The 23,260-nt window shown below is 47.0% G+C and overlaps 1 protein-coding gene across 1 annotated transcript; it reads right to left on the reverse strand.

The window, feature by feature from the left end:
* Positions 1-960: 960 nt before the first annotated feature.
* Positions 961-20,867, reverse strand: SEC23B (SEC23 homolog B, COPII coat complex component). Its single transcript, XM_073557436.1, has 20 exons — positions 20,661-20,867; positions 11,956-12,189; positions 11,618-11,675; positions 10,824-10,910; positions 9,419-9,655; positions 8,142-8,227; positions 7,887-8,031; positions 7,461-7,619; positions 7,061-7,176; positions 6,844-6,967; positions 6,187-6,267; positions 5,994-6,083; positions 4,996-5,102; positions 4,759-4,912; positions 4,277-4,354; positions 3,925-4,086; positions 3,746-3,832; positions 3,031-3,186; positions 2,444-2,509; positions 961-1,906 (listed from the first exon to the last, which is right to left on the reverse strand). Exons 2-20 carry the CDS (start codon positions 12,174-12,176, stop codon positions 1,817-1,819), a joined length of 2,304 nt encoding a protein of 767 aa, XP_073413537.1. The 5' UTR covers positions 12,177-12,189; positions 20,661-20,867; the 3' UTR covers positions 961-1,816.
* Between the last annotated feature and the right edge of the window lie 2,393 nt (positions 20,868-23,260).

Raw genomic sequence — 23,260 nt, forward strand, 5'->3', positions numbered from 1 at the left:
CACGTTTTCTCATCACTAGTCTGGAGACTTTGCAAGATGTTGGAGTACACAGGAGACTTATTTATGAACCACGGTCTTTTAGAAAACAGCCCCGAGAGGTTAGGAAGACTGATTAACAACAGCACTGAGAAAAGCTATGGCATTAAAATAATGTTCAGCTGGTGAGAACGTAGACCTTTCTATGCAGTTGTAGAACAGGAAGGATACATTTACATTTCTATATCGACTGTGGATCCCCCTAGGAGCGAGCAAAACGCTTGATCGTCTGGTGACATGATCATCGTTCCCACCAGCACATGGTTCTGTGTAAGGGCGCAGTCAGACGGCCATAGAAATCTGACCACAATGCTCAGACTGGCCTCGGCGCTCCTGACCTGAGCAGGACAGCTGCATAAAGATATATGAAGCTGTCACGCTTGGGTGGGGACAGCCGCCGGCCAGTCCGTGCACTGCGTCACGATCTCAGTCCAGTTTATACGGCCGTCTGACTGCGCTTTAAATCAGAACTTGCGCTGCTGAGATCATCGGTGGCCTGCGCGCAATGAACCATTACATTATTATTTATTAGAAGAGCAGTGATCGGTAAAAACTTAACGCCGCCGGTCGGTTCGTTTAACCTAAACCCAACTCTGCTTTTCTGTTAGTCCAAATCGGCTCCTCAAAAATCCGTTTATATTATAAAGCCTTTAAAAAAAAAAAAAAAATACAGAGGACTCATCATCATGCATGTGCTGCATTTGTGGTAGGAGCACCCTCCCCAGTGATTGCCGATATATGTGGGGGGACGGAGGTGTAAGACAAAGGCAACGGTCGCCCCCAATTTTAGGCGGGAGTGATGGAGGAGGATGTTACACGATATATCACGGCTGCTACCAGATAAGTAACAGCTGGTGTAAGTGTGTGCATGCACAGACCTAGGACATCACCACTGATTAGGTGGGGTAAGAAGAAACTTAGAAATAAGACTCATCATTTTTTATTTTAAGGCATATGCCAGATATGATTAATAAGCTGCCAACCCCTTTGAAAGACACTAAACCTGCAGATGAATGATACAAATTTACACAATACACATTTTTTAGTGGTTTCCTGCAGAGAAAACAAGTGTTCACGTCTTCTGATGTCATCCATGGTCATACCTAGCGGACTGCTACTTATTGGGCCTGGACACCTTTAAGCAGTCGGACACGTGGCCGAGACGCTACCTTACACCCAGGGGGAAAATGGCTGATCTCTAGGGACAAAGATTTCTGTATATTTTATTTCCCGATTTTATTGCAAGAAAAAAGGAGAAAAATATAATTATAGGCGGAATTGTTGAGATTTCCGATTCTACTCATTTTAGTACTCCTTTAGTAGGTATATGTTATACTGCATATAAACTTCTGTAATCCTGTTATTATCCCTATGAACCCAGCATGAATCCGCTGAGATTTAAAAATAAACTATGTATATCTAATTCTGCCATGTGCTATTCTGCTTAGTCATTCTAAAAACGTCCCAAATATTAGGAGAAACACTCGATTTGGCAGAAAAATTTACTATGGATCTGTAGGTACTGAACAAAAAGGTGACGGTGGAAGGGGCATGAACAAGGCATCGACGGGAACATACGGAGCGGTCATTCGATTTGTAAAAAGAAAGACAATAAATTAAACCTAAGATTGGACTCCATTCAAAAACGTCATGTCACATCGTATTCAGCTTCTGCTAAAACTCGATTCGTTCCTTGGACTACATGTGGGAATGTGTAATCGTCTAAAAATGGCGCACGTATATGACATTTTTCTGTCCACAGTTCGTGTTTTTTTTTGCATTACGATGCAGTAGATACAGCCAGCTTCTTCAGGTGATCCATAAAAACTTGTAGACTGACATCATCCGTCAAAATTGGGGCTCCACCGTCCTGTGGGGGTGAAGGATAAAAAAAAAAAAAAAAGCGTTACCTGATTTACCCGCAATAAATGTGACATCAGAAATATATTCACAATGGCTAGAGTTTAGAGTTGAGCAAAAGGATTCGCCAAACTCCGGTCCAGGGGAGACTGAAGGATCAGTGGATGTGATTTCAGGTGTTATCAGAGTCTTCGGTGTGCCCAAATAACATGCTTGCGTCCCCGCGCCTGCATGTCTCACCGATGTTCGACAGCCGCGGCACAAACAAGCAATCACTGCATGTGCTGCGGCTGTCGGACAGACAAGAGACATGCAGGCAAGGGGATTCGAGCACGCAAAAGTCACTGTTAGCACCCAAGCATGCTCAGATAACACCATATCCGAGCAAATTCACTTACCCATCAACACCACAGGAAATATCAGTAACTGAATACACACAGATCAGACAGTGCAGATGCAGAATTTGGATGGACATTGACTTTAAGACTGGGTTCCACCCCTCCGACACATTTTATCGTCTGTATTGGTTGTCTAGTCTAGCGCTTACCTGTCCATAGCTGTAGATATTGTTGTGCGTCTGGGAGGGATTGACTTTAGAGAGAAGGAATCTGGCCTAAAATTGAAGAGGAAAGACACTGATTGAAACGTATCAATACATCTGTTAGCATTTTATTCTGTAGATGCATACAAAAGGAAAAAAAAAAAAAAAAAAAAAAAAAACAGATCTCGCTCCTCTGCCAAAAACAATGTCCCCATTTCATCACTGCAATTTTGCCAGAATTATGACAAATTGGTTTGAAATGTTGAAAAGATTTTGCGTAACTCAGAACTGCATAAAAATGTTGCGAATTTTGGCATTTCCACGTGTTTCTCCCAGCTCAGTCTAAATGAACGGAGCTAGGGCAGGGATGCGACTCCACTGCTGGTCTCATTCATGACCAGCTCTGCCGTTCCCTACGTCAGAAATCTTACTCCAGACGGGGATCGTTACAAGACTCCGACAGCTCGTGCGCCACTTGTCACATGCTCCCGAGGATCCCCTGACCTCACAGTGCCCCCGCATCAATACTGGGTACAAAATCGCCAGGTCTTGATGAATCGGGGCCTATGCTCCCTAACAATAAAATTACTTACTTGGCTGCCTCCATGTTCTGTATTGATGTAGCGCGGCATTGGGAATCTGCTCTGTAAGATCTCCTGGGCATCGTCTAGTGGTGCTTGAAGAAGATGCTTAAAGTTCTCGTACTCTGGCATGTCCTGGTAACCGGCTTTTCTCCACTGAGCAATAGTCTGCATGAATAACAATAGAATTACATAATAACAGAATAATAGGGTGCAAAACTTTAAATATACACATTATGGTCGTATTTGAAAAAAGTCCATTTCTCATAATGGGCAATTACTAAGCTCTCGTTTCTGTCATCTGTAGCACTTAGTCTAAACTCTAATTGATATATATATATTACACACACACTTCCTTCTAACTCAATACCGCACTTGTCTGTAGATTGTGTGCAGGACAAAATCTAATCTCAGCTTCATTCCAGCACTCGGCACAGGTCTGGCACTGACAGGTTTTGGAAGAAAAAGTGGCTATTTTTCTCGTATTAACCCTTTAAAATAAAGAGGGTCCCCACACGGACATGACCTTTACAAGAGGCCTCCTAAGGTCATCTTCTTGGTTCGTAGCTGGAATATGGACACAATTGTAATACACGTGTATCACTGTGCCCATATTACAGCTGCTAACCAAGGCAAAATCTACATTACTTTTAGCTGGATGTGTTGTAGGTTTTTCAGTGCATTGAGAAATATGGAGGAATAGCCCAGAGCAACCATTGTTGCGTACCTCTCCAAGGTAGATAACAATCTGGAAGAACGTGTCCATAAGCAGAATTCTGTCGGCTAGAATGCTGCTGCTGTCCAATAAGACAGGCTGTTAATAGAAAAAGAAGGAGAATGAGAAATAAAGGAGAGGATTTCTGCCTAGATAAGTCTATGTGTCCAGGGCTGACCACAGTCCCTCACCTCTGGAGGACCATAGAAAGAGTAAGAGTACAGGATGGGCTGGATCATGATCAGAGATTGGGTCAGGTCTTGTCTGGCGAAGTGATGCCGATAGTAAGATGACTCATCCGGACTGTTATTAAACACTTGCAGGAACGGAGATCGTCTCAGGTGGAACATGAACTGCAATAAAGTATGGGAAGGTTTCATAGAGCACTTTTACATACAAAAAAACCCCAAAAACTTTAGCGAATGACATGTCAGTACACGGTAGATAAAAACATTTCAGCCTAGAGGCAAGGAAACTTCAGGTGTGACTTCAGAATTCTTGAAGTTTTTTTTACAATGACATAGATAGATAATTGGAAATTACCTGAGGGTAAAGAGAGAACGTGTCTGAAAGTCTGAAGGAGGTGGGATCATCCTTGTTGTACTGTCCAAACTTCTGGCACTGAAATAAGTAATTTATTTCATTACATCCTTGAAAACAAGAACCCAAATCACAATACAGACTGTGTCTAGGGTCATGATTAGTGACAGTATCATCAGTCTAATCACAGTACATGCAGTACCGGACTGGCTAGCACTGAACGTGGGCACACGCATCAGAGATTTGTGGTTAATCAGCCCAAAAAAAAGCCTTCAGAGCTATCAAGATTGTCTTTCATTTTAATTCACGTGGAAACAACGGACAAACTATTGCGCGGCCTTATTAATGCTATAAGTAGACTTTTTTTTGGTTTGGTGAAGTTAAAATTATGTTACAAAATATCCCTGGAAGGTGAAGTTAGGAAGACGCCAATCTTATGATGGAAGTAACTGGTGTATTTCATATTATGATTACATGACACTTACAAGCCTGATCAGCTGTCGGTCCAACCATCGGAGAACATCAGGTCCCTCTTCGGTCTCGGCCCGATAGACCCCTAGACGCGCCATCAGCACCGCTGCCGCCTCCTGATCAAAGGCCGCCTCAATGTGCTGCAGCTGTGTCTGAGCGTCGGCCCAGCTATAGGGGTAAAAAGCAGAGGAGGTCAGCAGTGTGTCCCGGGTGGCATCGTGAGCTACAAATACTGGACAGCGAACACTTACTTCCGGGCAATGGTGGTGACTCGGATACGTTTCTGTGTGCTGGAATGCTGGTATTGAGTGACAAACTGAATAGCCCCCCGACCGCCTTGAGGAATGGGTGCATTATGCTGAAAACAGACGGAACAAGGTTTTCATAAACGGTTATTTGGGTCTATACCGATTTACCTGCAAATACTTTAAGGAATGATTTTAAAAGCGTTTCTATGATGCGATTTTATAGTTGTGGCCTATTGACTCGTGTAGGAAGCTTCATATTTTTTTTTATTACTCCATGTGTTTGAAATACCAAAATCACAGGTTTCTTCCAATCCCAGTGCCATTCTGATCCTATTTTAAACCATGTGACTGCAATTCAGCCTAGCGTCTTTTGTATGGAGCCGGAGGCCACTTTCCCAATCTAAGCCTATGAGACTCACATCTAGGCTCCTATAACTCGCAGAGAGAAAGAGAGACTTCTGGCCAAAAACATGAGACCCTGTATGATCCGACTAGTCTGAGTCGCTTAGCGCAAAAGAGGATATGATGTCACAGCGAAGCAGGAAAGAGGCGATCACCAAATATACAAACACATGCAATTTATACTACATACATATTGCTTATGGAATACATTTTTTTTGTCATAGTTCTTTGAAAAACAAAAAGAAATTCAAGTATTTACTTCTTGTGATATAAAAACAACCCACCGATGTTTATGATCCAAACTTCAAATATGAGGTCATATGCCGACTAGAGGCCGGACACGTTTAGTCTGAATGTGGCTATAAGTATGCAAATCGCATACTTGTGGTCACATGACTGCCTGCTCTCAGTGCTCTAGAATCCTCAAAGCCCACGGTGCACGCCCTGCGAGTATTTACAAGTCTGAGGCACAGAGTGACTGCAGACTTGTACCCCCAAAACCGGAAAACCCCTTTAGGGGCGGTAAATAGACCAGAAGAATTACCAATCATTATTTACACAGAAACATTTGAATGTAGACCACAAAGAAGGAAACCTACCTGGTTCACCACCTCAAAGTACAAGGCGAGAGTTGTTGATGGATCCACACTGCATATTTTCCACTGACATGTCCCACCAACTCCAAGTTCCTAGGACACACATAAAATTGCTGTATTGATCTGCTGCGAGGGTCAGTAGACTGAAGATGGAGAGTTTGGTGCAAAAGAAGCAAGTAGATTTATTTCAACTTACATTTTCTGAAATGCACGGACTTTTCACATTTAAGGAAACGCAGGGCCCAATCGCACCAGATATTTTCAGCTCTCTTGACGTCTATTGGAGACAGTAGATATATTAAAAAAATGTAATCAACATTGTTAGCTACTAAATAAGATTGCTTTAAATGTGTGTTGTCCCCATCTAAAATATTACAACCTATATAGTACCATAACATTCCAAGCACATTACCATCGCTGTCCCCATTGGGGCTCACAATCTACATTCCCTATCAGTAGGTCTTTGGAGTGTGGGAGCAAACCGGAGAACCGGGAGAAAACCCACACAAACACGGGGAGAACATACAATCTCCTTACAGATGTTGTCCTTGGTGGGATTAGAACCCAGGTCTCCAGCGCTGCAACCACTGAGCCACCGTGCTGGCATCAATAAAAACTAACTAAAGTGATTGGAGAACAGCTCCTCCGCTATGGTAGATTGCAAATTAGTCCAAATTTCTGTGGACTAAAACTACAAATCACATACCGTGTTTATGCGAAGATCTTCTAAATTCATTTTGTTAACGTTATCAAGCACTATTGTATTGAATGTGTGCATTGAAGATCAAGAAGACACATATGAGGATGTCTGAGGTTAAGAAATGAAAAAGTGAGTGAAACATGGCAGACTCACCTTAACTTCAAGGTTCGCACCAAATGCCATTTTGAAAGCTCCATTCAAATCCTTACTGAAGACTCGCTGGAAGGTTTGCTTAAACAGAGATGTGTTAAAAGAATCTCCAATCACAATCTGACCCCTAAAGTAATAGAAAAAAAAATAAAAAATAAGTTCCTATTGTGCAGACCAGAAGCACATAAATGTCACATTATTGTACGTTACTGCACCCTACCCGGTGAGGTTAGAGCAGCACTTCATCTCCAGGAGACCCGTCTGGTCCAGGGCACAGGCGTAAATGTCAATGCAATGGCCGTTCGCTGCAGTGCGGTTTGCCAGTCCTTCATAATGCTGCATACAGAGAATATCTATCATTATACCTTCACACCACCTAATACACTTTCTTTCAGAGACCATTGGATATAGGTGCACAAAGCTAAGTCTGCAGAATATCAGATACATTTCAGCAGTCCTTTCCAAACAAGAGATTGAGAATATCGTTCCTGCAGACAAATATGAGATTCCTTCCAGCACAAAGCCCCACATTGTGCATTCCTACGGGGGTGAAAGAACACACTATTGTCTGACACAATGAATACATTTTGATTATACACAAGAAATGCAATGGTCCATGCCTTAGTAGCTTTCTTCATAAGACGAGCATTATCCTTCTCAATGTCGTGCCAGGAACGAATTGGCGTTTTCAGCTCATCCCCGACAACCATCCCTGGTCCTTGTGTTGGTGGCCCTCCTGTAAATAACATGATCCTGGCGCCAGTATTTGGAAGCGTCCCCTATAGAGAAGGTATATAAAAATATCAGCTCGTGTAAACATAAACCCATCGTAAGGCAAAGCAGATTCTGACGGATTTAGTAATGCCACAGCATGAAAGTCCTCGGAGGTTCTGCATCTACACTAAACAGCAAAAATATAAACGTATTGAAAAATCCGCAATTGAGTACTGGGTGCTGTCCACCATCTAGTTCTTCTACAGGAGGCGGGAGGTCACACGCATCGATGGCGCACTGACAGCGTTAATATAGAGCAAGCCAACAATTACCTCTAATAAACCAACAGCAATAGACAGGGCCACTCCAGTGGATCGGAGTGGCCTTTTCCCCTGAGTTACAGGCCATGGGTCACGTTGCAATTCCCCGAGCAGATCTGTTAAATTCATGTCAATCTTGTGAACCGGCTGCAAAAACCTAGAGCATGGATGAAAAAAAGTCATTGTTACAAAAACCACCAGAACATCAACAATGGGAGAACTGAAAGAAACAATGAAAATAATGCAAAAATATCCAAAAGAGGTCACCTGCTGGACAAGAATGGTTGCTCCGGAGGCTGCTGGGGTCTTCCCTGTTGTGCTGCAGCTGAAGGTTTTACAAGACCCAACATATCCTAAATGAAAGAAAATAAATGAACAATAAAGTAATGATCTGGAAATAATGCTAATGTGCAGATCTTCCAATGCCCCGCAAGGAATCCATGGTCAGCCAAAGATTTCTTCTGCAGAGTTGGCAGAATCAAACGCTGCTGCTTACTAGCCACTCTCCTACCTCACTCACTCCCCCAAATAAGGGCCCCCTTTTCGACAACCATATGCCCTAAATAAGAAAGTGGACAAGGGGTATATACAATGCCTATAAAGAATATCCAGCCATGTGTCAACCATAAAAACTGGTACTAGGATTCAATGTGCACTGATAGATGGTCAGAGGCGGACATTTTTACCATGGCAATCTAAATATGAGGCAAGAGTTAAAGGCAACATGTCACCAAAAAAAGCACCATCAGCCTGCAGATTAGTGGTTAATCTGCAGGCTAAGAGCATCACTAATCTGCCAGGCGCCCGCACTTAGCTGAACGCTGCGGGGAGAAATTTAACTTCATTTTCCCCCCGCAAGGGTTCTGGTTTCAGTCACGGGACAGTGACGGCACAGTTCAAGTCATCACTCTGAAAATAGAAAGTGGTGACTGTAAACGCACCTCTCCCCACCCTGACTGACACTCGCCCTGCACTGGAGGCGGCTGTCAGTCAGGCCCGGCGCGCAGTTACAGCAGTCGCTCTCTATACTCAGAGCGGTGACGGAAGTCAGGAAGCCGTGGGGGGAATACAGTTCATTTTCTCCCCACAGTGTTCGGCAGGTTAGTAACGCTATTAGCCTGCAGATTAACCCCATATCTGCAGGAACATAACGGGCTGTTCTCATTCTTTGTTCACCAATCCGTTGCCTCCCATCTTCTGCTTGATGTTGGAGGAAGCACACATAATAGTATATAGTGTTAACAATTCTGAGGAGAGGGACATCGTATCATTAACACTGACAAAAAAAAACTTGACAACAGCACTTTTTCAAAACAGAAACACGAGTGCAGTTTTGGCGATATTACGGCCATTTCATATATGGCAGGCAGGACGCAAGATACGATTCTGGAAATCCATACTGAATGGAAATGTCAAGCAGCGAAGACAGCCACCTGCTTCACTAGAGACATCGGACCCAGAGGAGAATTCATTTCACCATAATGCCCATGAGAGTCGGTAACTACTTTATATTTAGCGACTTCACAACAATAACACCCCCCCACCTGGATCTGCTTCGCTGTAAGATCCTTGGTTCCTCGGAAGACGTAGCTTTTGGAGATCCCATCACAGTTGAGTTCATGCACTTGAACCATTCTTCCAAATGTGATCAGTCCCACTAAGGCATCCGGGGGTAACAGACTGAGAGACATCTGCAGCGATTCCTTGAGAGCCTGCAAGTCTTCTTCCTCCAGACAGGTATCAACCACATATAAGAAAATCAGGGGAGTCTGCGGCCCGCGCTGCAATCATGAAACATACAAAAGACCTTTACTACAACAAAGAAAAGAAAATGTATCATGGTGTGATGTATTACAGTCACCGATCCTCGTCCGATATATCACACCACAGTCGCCGATCCCACACCAATGTATCACACTACAGTGGCCGATCCCCATATGATGTATCCTGTGTTCTCCGTGAGAGAGCTGCTACCATACATCACTAGAAGCAGCTTATCTCAGCATCAACATTAGAAGTAGGACAAAAGTGCCCCTCTCGGCTTATACTCGAGTCATATACCAGGGCTCGGCGGGGGAAGGGGAGCGCGGGTGACAGAGATCATACTCACCCCTTCCTGGCGCAGTCTCTGCAGCCCCCCTGCTTCTTCCATGGTGTCGGCGCCCCAGCTCTTCCTGCGTTCATGTGGTACCACTCATTAAAGTCATGAATATGCACATATTCATGACTTTATTGAGTGGTACCACGTGACCGCTGAAACCTGGAATAGCTGCTGCGCCAAGACCATGGAAGAAGCAGGGGCTTCAGAGACCATGCGCCAGGAGGGCGTGAGTATGACGAGGGAGGACGGGGAGCAGTGCAATATTCACCTGTCCCACCGCCGCGCGCCACTCTGTCCTCCGACTGTGATGTTCAGGTCAGAGGGCGCGATGACGTAGTCAGTGCGCGCCCTCTGCTGAACGTCACGCGGCAATGGAACTGGGACAGGTGAATATCGCCAGTGCCAGGGGCGACACCGGCACCTGGCCCACATAGCGCGCCGGTGTCTCTGCCTGCTCAGGACACCAGCACCTGGCCCCCAGCGACGTAGAGGTGAGCATGTCATTTTTTTTTTTTTTTTTTAATTGCAGCAGCAATATATGGGCCGTATTTATCTATGGTGCGTCTTCTTGGGCCACCATTAACCCTTGTGCAGCACCACTCTCAGCTTATACTGGAGTTAATAGGTTTTCCCAGTTTTTCGTGGCAAAATTAGGGGTCTCGGCTTATACTCGAGTATATACGGTATAATTGCAATTCACACTTCGTATTCTGGAATGTGAGGTCTCCATGATCAGCTCTTTGTAACATCTTATAGTCGCCAATCAGAAGTCTATTTAAACAAGTAAAAAACGGAGTGTTTTACATTATGGAAATACATAGAATAAAATTAGCACTCAAGGTTGGTACCTGGACAATATATTCTATGGTGGAGAACTGTGGCATCAGCTCCGCAGGCTGATTCATTTCTGATATTCCAGCATATGTGGGAGGGAACTGAAAATAGAAGTAGTAATAAAAAAAAAAGGTTACAATATAGTAAGAAAAGACAGACAAGGAAAGTGGCCAGCTTATAAAGCTCGGCATCTGCGCCCAGCTGGAGCAGGAGGGAACGTACAGACCAACCAGCGTAGCATCAATGAACATGGATAAATGAGAGCAACGTCCAGCGAGATCCGCTCTGCAGGAAATAAAACTTCACATTTACTGGATACAATTAAAACTCCATCCAGTAGTTATCTGCACAACCTACATGTTTTGGCGTGTAGTGGTAATCATGGTATGAATAAGGCGAAACGGGTAGGTTCTATCCTAGTTTTAATTGTAGCCAATAAAAGTGAAGTAATATAGTAAGAAAGTTACAGTCTAGCTTTCTCTGGAGAGATTAAAAAAAATAAATAAAAAGAACAGAAACATGCTCTGTCTCCCAGTACAAGATTTGGGATCTTTATTCCTAGCGAGAAATATGCACCATCTTTCAAAGGAAAATTATAAGTTAAATAGTAACCCAAGCTTATGATATTGACTGGTCCATCGTACCAGTCATCAATATCAGATCAGTGGGGGTACGATACCTAGCACCCCAAACAATCAGCTGTTTAGGATGCAAACAAACAGGGAACGGAGATAAAACAGCTCAGCGCCATTCACGTTCAGTATAAGATGGAAACTGCAATAAATGATATATATACACATGCACCCACCTGGTTTCGCTGGAAACAAAAGTTACAAGCCCACAACTTGGCTCTGTAGTCAACCTGGCTGTGGAAAGGAGAAAAAAAAAAGTAATAATTTTATAAAAACCTATCTAAAAAATTATATTAAAATATATAAAATGTTTATATATCAAATTATTTGTAACCATAAACCTTACCACATTGTAATATTTCCCACATTTCTGCACAAACTTCAACAAGTGATTCACAGAAAAGCTGCAATTAATAAAGCATCCAGCTACATTGATAAAATGTAATGAATGGATAAAATCAGTCCCAAATAAATAAATATATATTCATCATATAGTGTATCAGGCATTCCTTACCAGAGAGGATTAAGCACGGCTTTGCAAGTTGGTCTCGTACATAGGACCGGTTCATACTGTACTGGAGGCAAGTCCGGCCGCTCTTTAATTGGGGTGAAAAGGCAGCCTAGGGGCACAACCATCCGTGTAGCTTCCAGCCGACTAGACGGCCAAACGTTCCAGCTGAAACGCACCCCATCTCGCTCTTCGTTTTGCTGAATAAATTCCAGGTAGGTGGCCATAGGAATAACAGTGCTATAAAAATAATACAAAAAAGTACAATTAGTGATCAGTGGCTTAAGAAAAAGAACTGCGGGATCTGCACTGATCTAAAAAGGTCCCAAAAAACATTAGGCTGAAGTAGGCCAAACCCGCCATTATCGGCAGACAGTCTACGCGTATGAGGGCCTGTCGACTCCCTCCCGACAGATGACACTGGGCGAGAGAAGGGTCACACATGCTGGATTATCCTTTTTTCCCCCACTCTCTCTATATAATCTGTCAGAGGCTTTCAGAGTATAATGGGAAAGTAGAGAGCGGGCAACTGAAGGAAGTCTAATTTGTATAGAGACCTTTATGGTGGTTACGAAATAAAGAGAGAGGGCTATAATTGGCCATGTACATTAGAAAGCTGTTGGTTGAACGATGATTTGGCTGATCGTTCGGCAGAAAGTCATCTCCCCCATACACAGGGGGGAGGCCTTGGCCCATCACTTTAGTGTTCTCTATGACAAAGACAACAATTTATACATCGGTCAGTGGCTTATATCAAGGTGAACAATGAAATCAACAATCCAAAATTGGGCATACGTGATTGAAGTTTCTCAGGACCTTCAGTCAGCCGGGAAAACCTGTCAACATCGATGGGTTCAACCAGCATTAGTCTAATGTGTATGGGGTATGAAATAAAGGTCTCTGGAGCTACAGTCAACTTCCCTGGGTGCACAATAAAAGAGTTCAATTTGGCCAAGCCAGACACCTCTTGTCTAGAAGAACAATAGGTTAAGACAGACCAAACATTGTATTACCATACTTTTATATAAGGCCCCCCCCCCCTTATACCTCATAACAGTAGAGTGATAATCTAATCACTATCCAGATAGGCATCCCTGAAATTTAATCTCCCCTGTAGTGTGTGATCAGCACAATAATACCTGCAAATTACAGGCCTACAATAAGGAGTTCTAGCAGCTTCATCTACAAACCAAAGGATAAACATCCTGACCACAGCTGCTTTGGGAAGGTGTAGTCTGCTTTTGTTCATCCTCAACTTTTAATTTAAGTGCTCCGACACATACTGTATATATTTCTCAACTCTTCATTGAAGAAAGTGGAACTTCCCTCTCTAGCCTCAAAAACATAAAGCAATTACGAGGGAACTCTCGCCTTCCTCTGTGAATTAGTTAGGCTAAACGGATTCAGCAACAATCTATTGGCCAAAAAGTTGTGCAGACAGAACTTTTAAGGCTATGTGCCCACGTTGCGTTTTAAAACGCACACTGAAAACTGGACTCCTTCCCAGAAATCGTGCGTTTTTTCCCCGCGCGATTTCACGCGATTATGATCGCGATTTTACCGCGATTTTCGCGTGCGATATTCAAGCACTTTCCAAGTGATTTGAAGCATCGCTTGGAAAAATGATTGACAGGTTGGTCACACTCGTCAAACATAGTGTTTGGCAAGTGTGACCAGGTTTTTACTATTGAGGCCGCCTATGCAGCATCAATAGTAAAAGATAGAATGTTAAAATGCTAAAAAAAAAATAATAAAAAAAAAAAATTGGGGTATATTTACCTTCCGGTGTCCCGCGCTGCCATCCCGGGCCTCAGCGTTCCCAGTAATGCCTTGCGAGACCTGTGATGACGCTGTCTCGCCTTACTATAGCGATCTCGCGAGACTACGTCATCACAGGGCCTTGCCGCAAGGCATTACTGGGAACACTTAGGCCGGGAATGCAGCGCGGGACGCCGGAAGGTTAATATACCCCGATTTTTTTTTTTTTTTTTTTTACAGGGGTATGGTGCCCAGGGCCTGGAGGACAGTCTCCTCTCCTCCACACCGTGGGTACCAACCGCACATGAGACGCTTAACGTCGCGCATGGTGGGCATAGCCACATGCGGGAAGTAAGCAATTCTCATGCATTCCTATGGGTGCAGAATCGCGGCAATTCTTTGCGATTCCGCACAAAAGAATGAGCATGCTGCGATTTTTTCCGCAATGCCATTCCGCCGTGGAAAAAAGCGCAGCATTAGCACAGCATGTGCGGAATGCCATAGGAATGCATGGGGGGCGTTCTGTACACGATTTTTAAACGTTTTCGCGCCGAAAATCGCGGCAAAAACGCTTAAAAAAATCGCTATGTGGGCACACAGCCTTAGGGTACCGTTACACCTAGCGACTCACCAGCGATCCCGACCAGCGATATGACGCGGTCAGGATTGCTGGTGCATCGCTAGGTGGTCACTAGTGAGCTGCCACACAGGCAGATCTCACCAGCGACATCGCAGGGGACGGGGATTGCTACTTACCTGTCAGACGCGGCGATCCTGCGTCCTCCCGCCTGGCTCCACGCGTCGCAGCAGGAAGTGGACGACAAGGAATGGTCCAGGAGCTTCTCGCGCGATCAGCGATAACCAGCGGGGGAGCCGGTCGGAGGTAAGTATCACATGCAGCGATATCGCTAGCAATATCGCTGTAACGTCACAAAATCGGTGACTTTACAGCGATATTGCTAGCGATATCGCAGTGTGTAACGTGGGGCTTTAGTCTCTTGATCTCTTCTGGACCCAGTGAGAAAAAAGCAGATCCGTTTCCAAATGAAAGTTTTCCAGAGACTTCAATGGTAAAAAAAACAACGACCCAGCAGAGATCACTTTTTTGAAAAACTGACTAAAAAGTTGTGTGTACATAACTTTTCTGCTGCTGGATCCGCTCCAACTGATCACTACTGGACATGTGGACATAGCCTAAGATGGCAGTTATAGCGGAGCCCACACTATAATTATACCGGAAAAGTACAGCAAAGTGGCGGCAGAGGCGTAGATACGTCAGATGGCGTCTCAGTGAAGACAACTAAAGCTGTCCACACACATATGATAAATTCAGCCAGAAATGGATTTTGGATTACCCTTGTTTGCTGAGCTCAATGGATTGGCTGCAGTGCTCTCGACACAACGTCAGTGCGGCAAACAAATAGAAGATGGGAGCAGAGAGGGATTCTTAAACTGAATAATCTAGTGAAAACCCCTTTAAGAGATATAAAGGAAGGATAATACCATATGCCTCACACATATACTGCTACACCTGCAGGAGCGGTGCCAGGGACACAGGCGCCTGCACTTTGTAGCATACACTCACAGGACTGATAATGACATCCCTGAATGTCAGCAGTCTCCGTGCCATGTGTAGGGGAAAGTACCAAAGGCCAAACTATGGAGCGCACCACCGGGGGAAAGAGGGCCACTGTGTGAGGGGCTTGGCTAAGCAACCGTGTGTCAGACTTCCCAACCCGAACAAGACCCCAACAAGCCATCTGATGTGAATGATGAGGGTCCAGGAACGTCTGATACCGGAGCAAGCTCCTCATTTTATCCTCTTGCTGCCTTTGACACAATCACTTCATTTTCTCATTGCCATAAGCCCTGTTCACACCTGACTGCAATGTGTGGATGATCTCAGCCCCTCTTCTGCTAAAATCTACTCCATTTTTCAGGACACAGTCTGGATAGAGAATCTGCAGTGTTTCCACCCTGTGTGCACGCGCCCTCGACAATAACATTTCAGAGACGTCCGGGCTGATGTTCCTGGCGGTTCATGTGACAACGCTGTGTCACGGAACTGCTGCAGCCAATCAGCAGCTGATAATTGGCTGCGGCTGATCAGTATTCTGTACAGCGGACATCCGCTCTGACCAAACAGTAATGGCTGCAGTGACACAACCATGTCGCGGGACAAGCAATCGACAACAGTGTCGGAAAGGCGCCGCTGGGGAGTGTGTCGCTGTAGTGAGAATACATTGTTTCTATTTTCTAAGAGGCTCTGAAGTGATAAGCTGGGGTAACCGCATTTACCATACACTCAGAGGAAGCCAAAAATACGGTTCCTCCTGACAATTGCTGGACTACAGCATTAAATACTCTGCCACAGACGATAATTATGACACCGTTCACACTGCTGTAAAGCAACGCTGACGTCTGAGACACTTTTAACACTGCTTATCCCGGTCCTGTATATGCCATCACTGAGTAATATTGGCTCACAGTAACCCCAGCACTGATCGCACCGTCAGACAGACAGCAGATCACCGGTCAACACCAATCCACAGCGTCCACGCGCTACATCCTCCCATCACCATCTCTACACATCAGTCTGACGGGGGAATCACACGGACAACTTCACAGCTGTTTTCATTGACACTAACACCATGTAAAATCTGATCTACAAGGAGCCAATCACACCATGTAATGGAGGCCAAGATGGGAGGAGAATGAACAGGACACGTAAAGCCCAAAAAACAAATCCAAACAGTATCCCCACATAATGTACAGTATATACTTAAGACGGGACCAGACAGGCCCACACGCGCCGCGCACACAGGGGAGCAGATCCGCACGCGCCGCGCACACAGGGGAGCAGATCCGCACGCGCCGCGCACACAGGGGAGCAGATCCGCACGCGCCGCGCACACAGGGGAGCAGATCCGCACGCGCCGCGCACACAGGGGAGCAGATCCGCACGCGCCGCGCACACAGGGGAGCAGATCCGCACGCGCCGCGCACACAGGGGAGCAGATCCGCACGCGCCGCGCACACAGGGGAGCAGATCCGCACGCGCCGCGCACACAGGGGAGCAGATCCGCACACGCACTACACACAGGGGAGCAGATCCGCACACGCACTACACACAGGGGAGCAGAACCGCACACGCACTACACACAGGGGAGCAGAACCGCACACGCACTACACACAGGGGAGCAGATCCGCACACGCTCTACACACAGGGGAGCAGATCCGCACACGCTCTACACACAGGGGAGCAGATCCGCACACGCTCTACACACAGGGGAGCAGATCCGCACACGCTCTACACACAGGGGAGCAGATCCGCACACGCTCTACACACAGGGGAGCAGATCCGCACACGCTCTACACACAGGGGAGCAGATCCGCACACGCTCTACACACAGGGGAGCAGATCCGCACACGCTCTACACACAGGGGAGCAGATCCGCACACGCTCTACACACAGGGGAGCAGATCCGCACACGCTCTACACACAGGGGAGCAGATCCGCACACGCTCTACACACAGGGGAGCAGATCCGCACACGCTCTACACACAGGGGAGCAGATCCGCACACGCTCTACACACAGGGGAGCAGATCCGCACACGCTCTACACACAGGGGAGCAGATCCGCACACGCTCTACACACAGGGGAGCAGATCCGCACACGCTCTACACACAGGGGAGCAGATCCGCACACACTCTACACACAGGGGAGCAGATCCGCACACACTCTACACACAGGGGAGCAGATCCGCACACACTCTACACACAGGGGAGCAGATCCGCACACACTCTACACACAGGGGAGCAGATCCGCACACACTCTACACACAGGGGAGCAGATCCGCACACACTCTACACACAGGGGAGCAGATCCGCACACACTCTACACACAGGGGAGCAGATCCGCACACACTCTACACACAGGGGAGCAGATCCGCACACACTCTACACACAGGGGAGCAGATCCGCACACACTCTACACACAGGGGAGCAGATCCGCACACACTCTACACACAGGGGAGCAGATCCGCACACACTCTACACACAGGGGAGCAGATCCGCACACACTCTACACACAGGGGAGCAGATCCGCACACACTCTACACACAGGGGAGCAGATCCGCACACACTCTACACACAGGGGAGCAGATCCGCACACACTCTACACACAGGGGAGCAGATCCGCACACACTCTACACACAGGGGAGCAGATCCGCACACACTCTACACACAGGGGAGCAGATCCGCACACACTCTACACACAGGGGAGCAGATCCGCACACACTCTACACACAGGGGAGCAGATCCGCACACACTCTACACACAGGGGAGCAGATCCGCACACACTCTACACACAGGGGAGCAGATCCGCACACACTCTACACACAGGGGAGCAGATCCGCACACACTCTACACACAGGGGAGCAGATCCGCACACACTCTACACACAGGGGAGCAGATCCGCACACACTCTACACACAGGGGAGCAGATCCGCACACACTCTACACACAGGGGAGCAGATCCGCACACACTCTACACACAGGGGAGCAGATCCGCACACACTCTACACACAGGGGAGCAGATCCGCACACACTCTACACACAGGGGAGCAGATCCGCACACACTCTACACACAGGGGAGCAGATCCGCACACACTCTACACACAGGGGAGCAGATCCGCACACACTCTACACACAGGGGAGCAGATCCGCACACACTCTACACACAGGGGAGCAGATCCGCACACACTCTACACACAGGGGAGCAGATCCGCACACACTCTACACACAGGGGAGCAGATCCGCACACACTCTACACACAGGGGAGCAGATCCGCACACACTCTACACACAGGGGAGCAGATCCGCACACACTCTACACACAGGGGAGCAGATCCGCACACACTCTACACACAGGGGAGCAGATCCGCACACACTCTACACACAGGGGAGCAGATCCGCACACACTCTACACACAGGGGAGCAGATCCGCACACACTCTACACACAGGGGAGCAGATCCGCACACACTCTACACACAGGGGAGCAGATCCGCACACACTCTACACACAGGGGAGCAGATCCGCACACACTCTACACACAGGGGAGCAGATCCGCACACACTCTACACACAGGGGAGCAGATCCGCACACACTCTACACACAGGGGAGCAGATCCGCACACACTCTACACACAGGGGAGCAGATCCGCACACACTCTACACACAGGGGAGCAGATCCGCACACACTCTACACACAGGGGAGCAGATCCGCACACACTCTACACACAGGGGAGCAGATCCGCACACACTCTACACACAGGGGAGCAGATCCGCACACACTCTACACACAGGGGAGCAGATCCGCACACACTCTACACACAGGGGAGCAGATCCGCACACACTCTACACACAGGGGAGCAGATCCGCACACACTCTACACACAGGGGAGCAGATCCGCACACACTCTACACACAGGGGAGCAGATCCGCACACACTCTACACACAGGGGAGCAGATCCGCACACACTCTACACACAGGGGAGCAGATCCGCACACACTCTACACACAGGGGAGCAGATCCGCACACACTCTACACACAGGGGAGCAGATCCGCACACACTCTACACACAGGGGAGCAGATCCGCACACACTCTACACACAGGGGAGCAGATCCGCACACACTCTACACACAGGGGAGCAGATCCGCACACACTCTACACACAGGGGAGCAGATCCGCACACACTCTACATACAGGGGAGCAGATCCGCACACACTCTACATACAGGGGAGCAGATCCGCACACACTCTACATACAGGGGAGCAGATCCGCACACACTACATACAGGGGAGTAGATCCGCACACACTCTACATACAGGGGAGCAGATCCGCACACACTCTACATACAGGGGAGCAGATCCGCACACACTACATACAGGGGAGTAGATCCGCACACACTACATACAGGGGAGCAGATCCGCACACACTATATACAGGGGAACAGATCCGCACACACTACATACAGGGGAGCAGATCCGCACACACTATATACAGGGGAACAGATCCGCACACACTACATACAGGGGAGCAGATCCGCACACACTCTACATACAGGGGAGCAGATCCGCACACACTATATACAGGGGAACAGATCCGCACACACTACATACAGGGGAGTAGATCCGCACACACACTACATACAGGGGAGCAGATCCGCACACACTATATACAGGGGAACAGATCCGCACACACTACATACAGGGGAGTAGATCCGCACACACTACATACAGGGGAGCAGATCCGCACACACTACATACAGGGGAGTAGATCCGCACACACACTACATACAGGGGAGCAGATCCGCACACACTATATACAGGGGAACAGATCCGCACACACTACATACAGGGGAGTAGATCCGCACACACTACATACAGGGGAGCAGATCCGCACACACTATATACAGGGGAACAGATCCGCACACACTACATACAGGGGAGCAGATCCGCACACACTATATACAGGGGAACAGATCCGCACACACTACATACAGGGGAGTAGATCCGCACACACACTACATACAGGGGAGCAGATCCGCACACACTATATACAGGGGAACAGATCCGCACACACTACATACAGGGGAGTAGATCCGCACACACTACATACAGGGGAGCAGATCCGCACACACTATATACAGGGGAACAGATCCGCACACACTACATACAGGGGAGCAGATCCGCACACACTATATACAGGGGAACAGATCCGCACACACTACATACAGGGGAGCAGATCCGCACACACTACATACAGGGGAACAGATCCGCACATACACTTCACCATCACGCTCGTGACCTACCCCCGTCACACATTCGCCTGCACAGCTCTATAGAGACGCTTCCAGGCGGCCGCTTCCTCTGTAAACCGCTCTCCTTACCTCTATCTCATCCACAGCGCGGGCGGTGTCGGTTCCTGGGCCGGTTTCGGTATCCGGGGGAAGGTTCCGGCCAGAGAAGTACAGCTCAGCAATAGGCCGGCTACACGGAGTGACGACAGTGTTAGGAGACCTTGTGAGCCAGAAGCCACGTATGTGAGCTCCAACCAATCAGCAGGAGGATCCTCCCTGCGATGTGCTACGTCATCAGCTGGGGTCGCCATTTCAATGGCAGGAGGAACAGGCCTTGTCAGTTATGTGACGTCAGCGCGCCGGCGCTCTCCCTGCGGCTGCGCGTCCCGCTCTCTGCGCGTTACCATGGCAATCGCCATGTTTACATCATCAGGAGTGACTGACCTCCCTGCGGTTATACAGCAATCAGCAGAAACAAAGAAGAGTTGTGCTCCAGCGATGAAACTATCCACTCATGTATTAAAAACAGTTAGTTATTTGATTTTTAAAACATGAAAAAACAATGTGGGTAACACAAAAGGCAGACATATGACCAACGCTTAGTTGCTGAAACGAGTTGGTCATATTTCTGCCTTTTGTGTTACCCACATTGTTTTTCATGTTTTAAAAATCAAATAACTAACTGTTTTTAATACATGAGTGGATAGTTTCATCGCTGGAGCCCATCTCTTCTTTGTTTCTGCTGATTGCTGACGCCCTGGACTGGGGCGGCCCCGTGCAGAGGACAACCACTAGTACAGACCAGCATGCGGTGGGGAGCGGACTTTCCTTTCCCCTACCGTGTCTTTTCATATATACAGCAAATACGCACAGAAACTGCAGCTATTTTGGGCACTGCGTACGTAGGAGCCATAACTACTTTTTTTCAGTCCATGTAGCAGTGTGCGGGCATGTGTTTTATTGTTTTTCTATATACATTTTAATGGCACTATTTGAAAGTAGTTAAAAAAATCAACATGGTAAAACATTGTGTAAGGCTCCATTTACACTGACGCTTGAAAAAAGCATGCAAATGAGTCGGTCCGTTTTTACTATCCGTCTTGTTTTCTGTTGGCCGTCCGTGTGACACACACCAGAATAAAATAAAGAATAGAAATTACAGATTTGTATACGTTAAAAACGTGAAAAGATATATATCAGTTAGATTTATAATTAGTGCCTTGCGTGTGCACATCTATTAACTTAATAACATTCCTCAACCACGAATCAGCAAAAACCCTAGTCCATGCCCTCATCATCTCCCGCCTTGACTACTGCAACCTCCTGCTCTGTGGCCTCCCCTCTAACACTCTCGCACCCCTCCAACCTATTCTAAACTCTGCTGCCTGACTAATCCACCTGTACCCCCACTATTCCCCGGCCTCTCCCTTCTGTCAATCCCTGCACTGGCTCCCCATTACCCAAAGACTCCAGTTCAAAACCCTAACCATGACATACAAAGCCATCCACAACCTGAGTCCTCCATACATCTGTGACCTCGTCTCCCGATAACCTGCACGCAACCTCCGATCCTCACAAGATCTCCTTCTGTACTCCCCTCTTATCTCCTATTCCCACAATCGCATACAAGATTTCTCCCGCGCATCCCCCCTACTCTGGAACTCTCTACCACAACATATCAGACTCTCGCCTACCATGAAAACCTTCAAAAAGAACCTGAAGACCTACCTCTTCCAACAAGCCTACAACCTGCAGTAACCACCAATCCACCAAACCGCTGCATGACCAGCTCTACCCTCGCCTACTATATCCTCACCCATCCCTTGTAGATTGTGAGCCCTCGCGGGCAGGGTCCTCTCTCATCCTGTACCAGTCGTGACTTGTATTGTTTAAGATTACTGTACTTGTATTTATTATGTATACCCCTCCTCTCATGTAAAGCGCCATGGAATAAATAGCGCTATAGGAATAAATAGCGCTATAATAATAAATAATAATAATAATAAAAAATAAAAATATGACGTGAGGTCCCCCACATTTGAAATAACCAGCAGAGGTAAAGCAGACAGCTGAGAGCTGATATTATTGGGCCCTTCCCAGCCTAAAAATACCAGCCCTCAGCCGCCCCAGAAGTGGGGCGTCACATTGGATGCTCCAATTCTAGCACCTAGCCTTCACTCTTCCCGATGCCCTGGTGCGGTGACAATCGGGGTAATGGGGCTTGGAATTGGTGTCAGCTGTGTAGTGTCCGAAAACACTACATATTACTGGGTTAGTACTGGCGTGGCATCTATCAGACACCCCCATTACTAACCCAGTAAAAAGAGATGAATAACACGCAAAAAGATACTCTTTATTTAAATTAACACTCCTCCACACTTCACCTGGTTCACCAATTTATTAATAAAATTAAATTGCACAAGGTCCGACGTACTGCACTGAAGTCCACTTTATAGGTGTTTTCAGTCCTTTACATCTGACACAGTATGTTAAAAAAATAAATAACATATCACCAGCCTGTCATATCCGAGGACGCACATCCAGCTGAAGTAGGTGCTGACCCCTTCCCGACTGGGTCTGGAAGAAGAAACAAAGAGAACGCTGCATGTCAAGGGAGGTGAGGAAGGTGAGAAGAATGTTTTTTTTTTATGCAGAATGAGGGACATATATACCAGGAAGGGGCCCTGGAT

This window comes from Dendrobates tinctorius, unplaced genomic scaffold (genome assembly GCF_039654945.1).
Source record: "Dendrobates tinctorius isolate UK_male_01 unplaced genomic scaffold, ASM3965494v1 ptg000250l, whole genome shotgun sequence".
Classification (NCBI taxonomy): domain Eukaryota; kingdom Metazoa; phylum Chordata; class Amphibia; order Anura; family Dendrobatidae; genus Dendrobates; species Dendrobates tinctorius.

Excerpts from the sequence above, each read along its gene's own strand:
- SEC23B (XM_073557436.1), bottom strand. The coding sequence starts at position 12,176 with ATGGCCACCTACCTGGAATTTATTCAGCAAAACGAAGAGCGAGATGGG. Across the intron at positions 6,968-7,060 it reads TGCTGCTCTAACCTCACCGG|GGGTCAGATTGTGATTGGAG; the intron begins GTAGGGTGCAGT and ends CTATTACTTTAG. Across the intron at positions 1,907-2,443 it reads ATATCTACAGCTATGGACAG|GACGGTGGAGCCCCAATTTT; the intron begins GTAAGCGCTAGA and ends TCACCCCCACAG.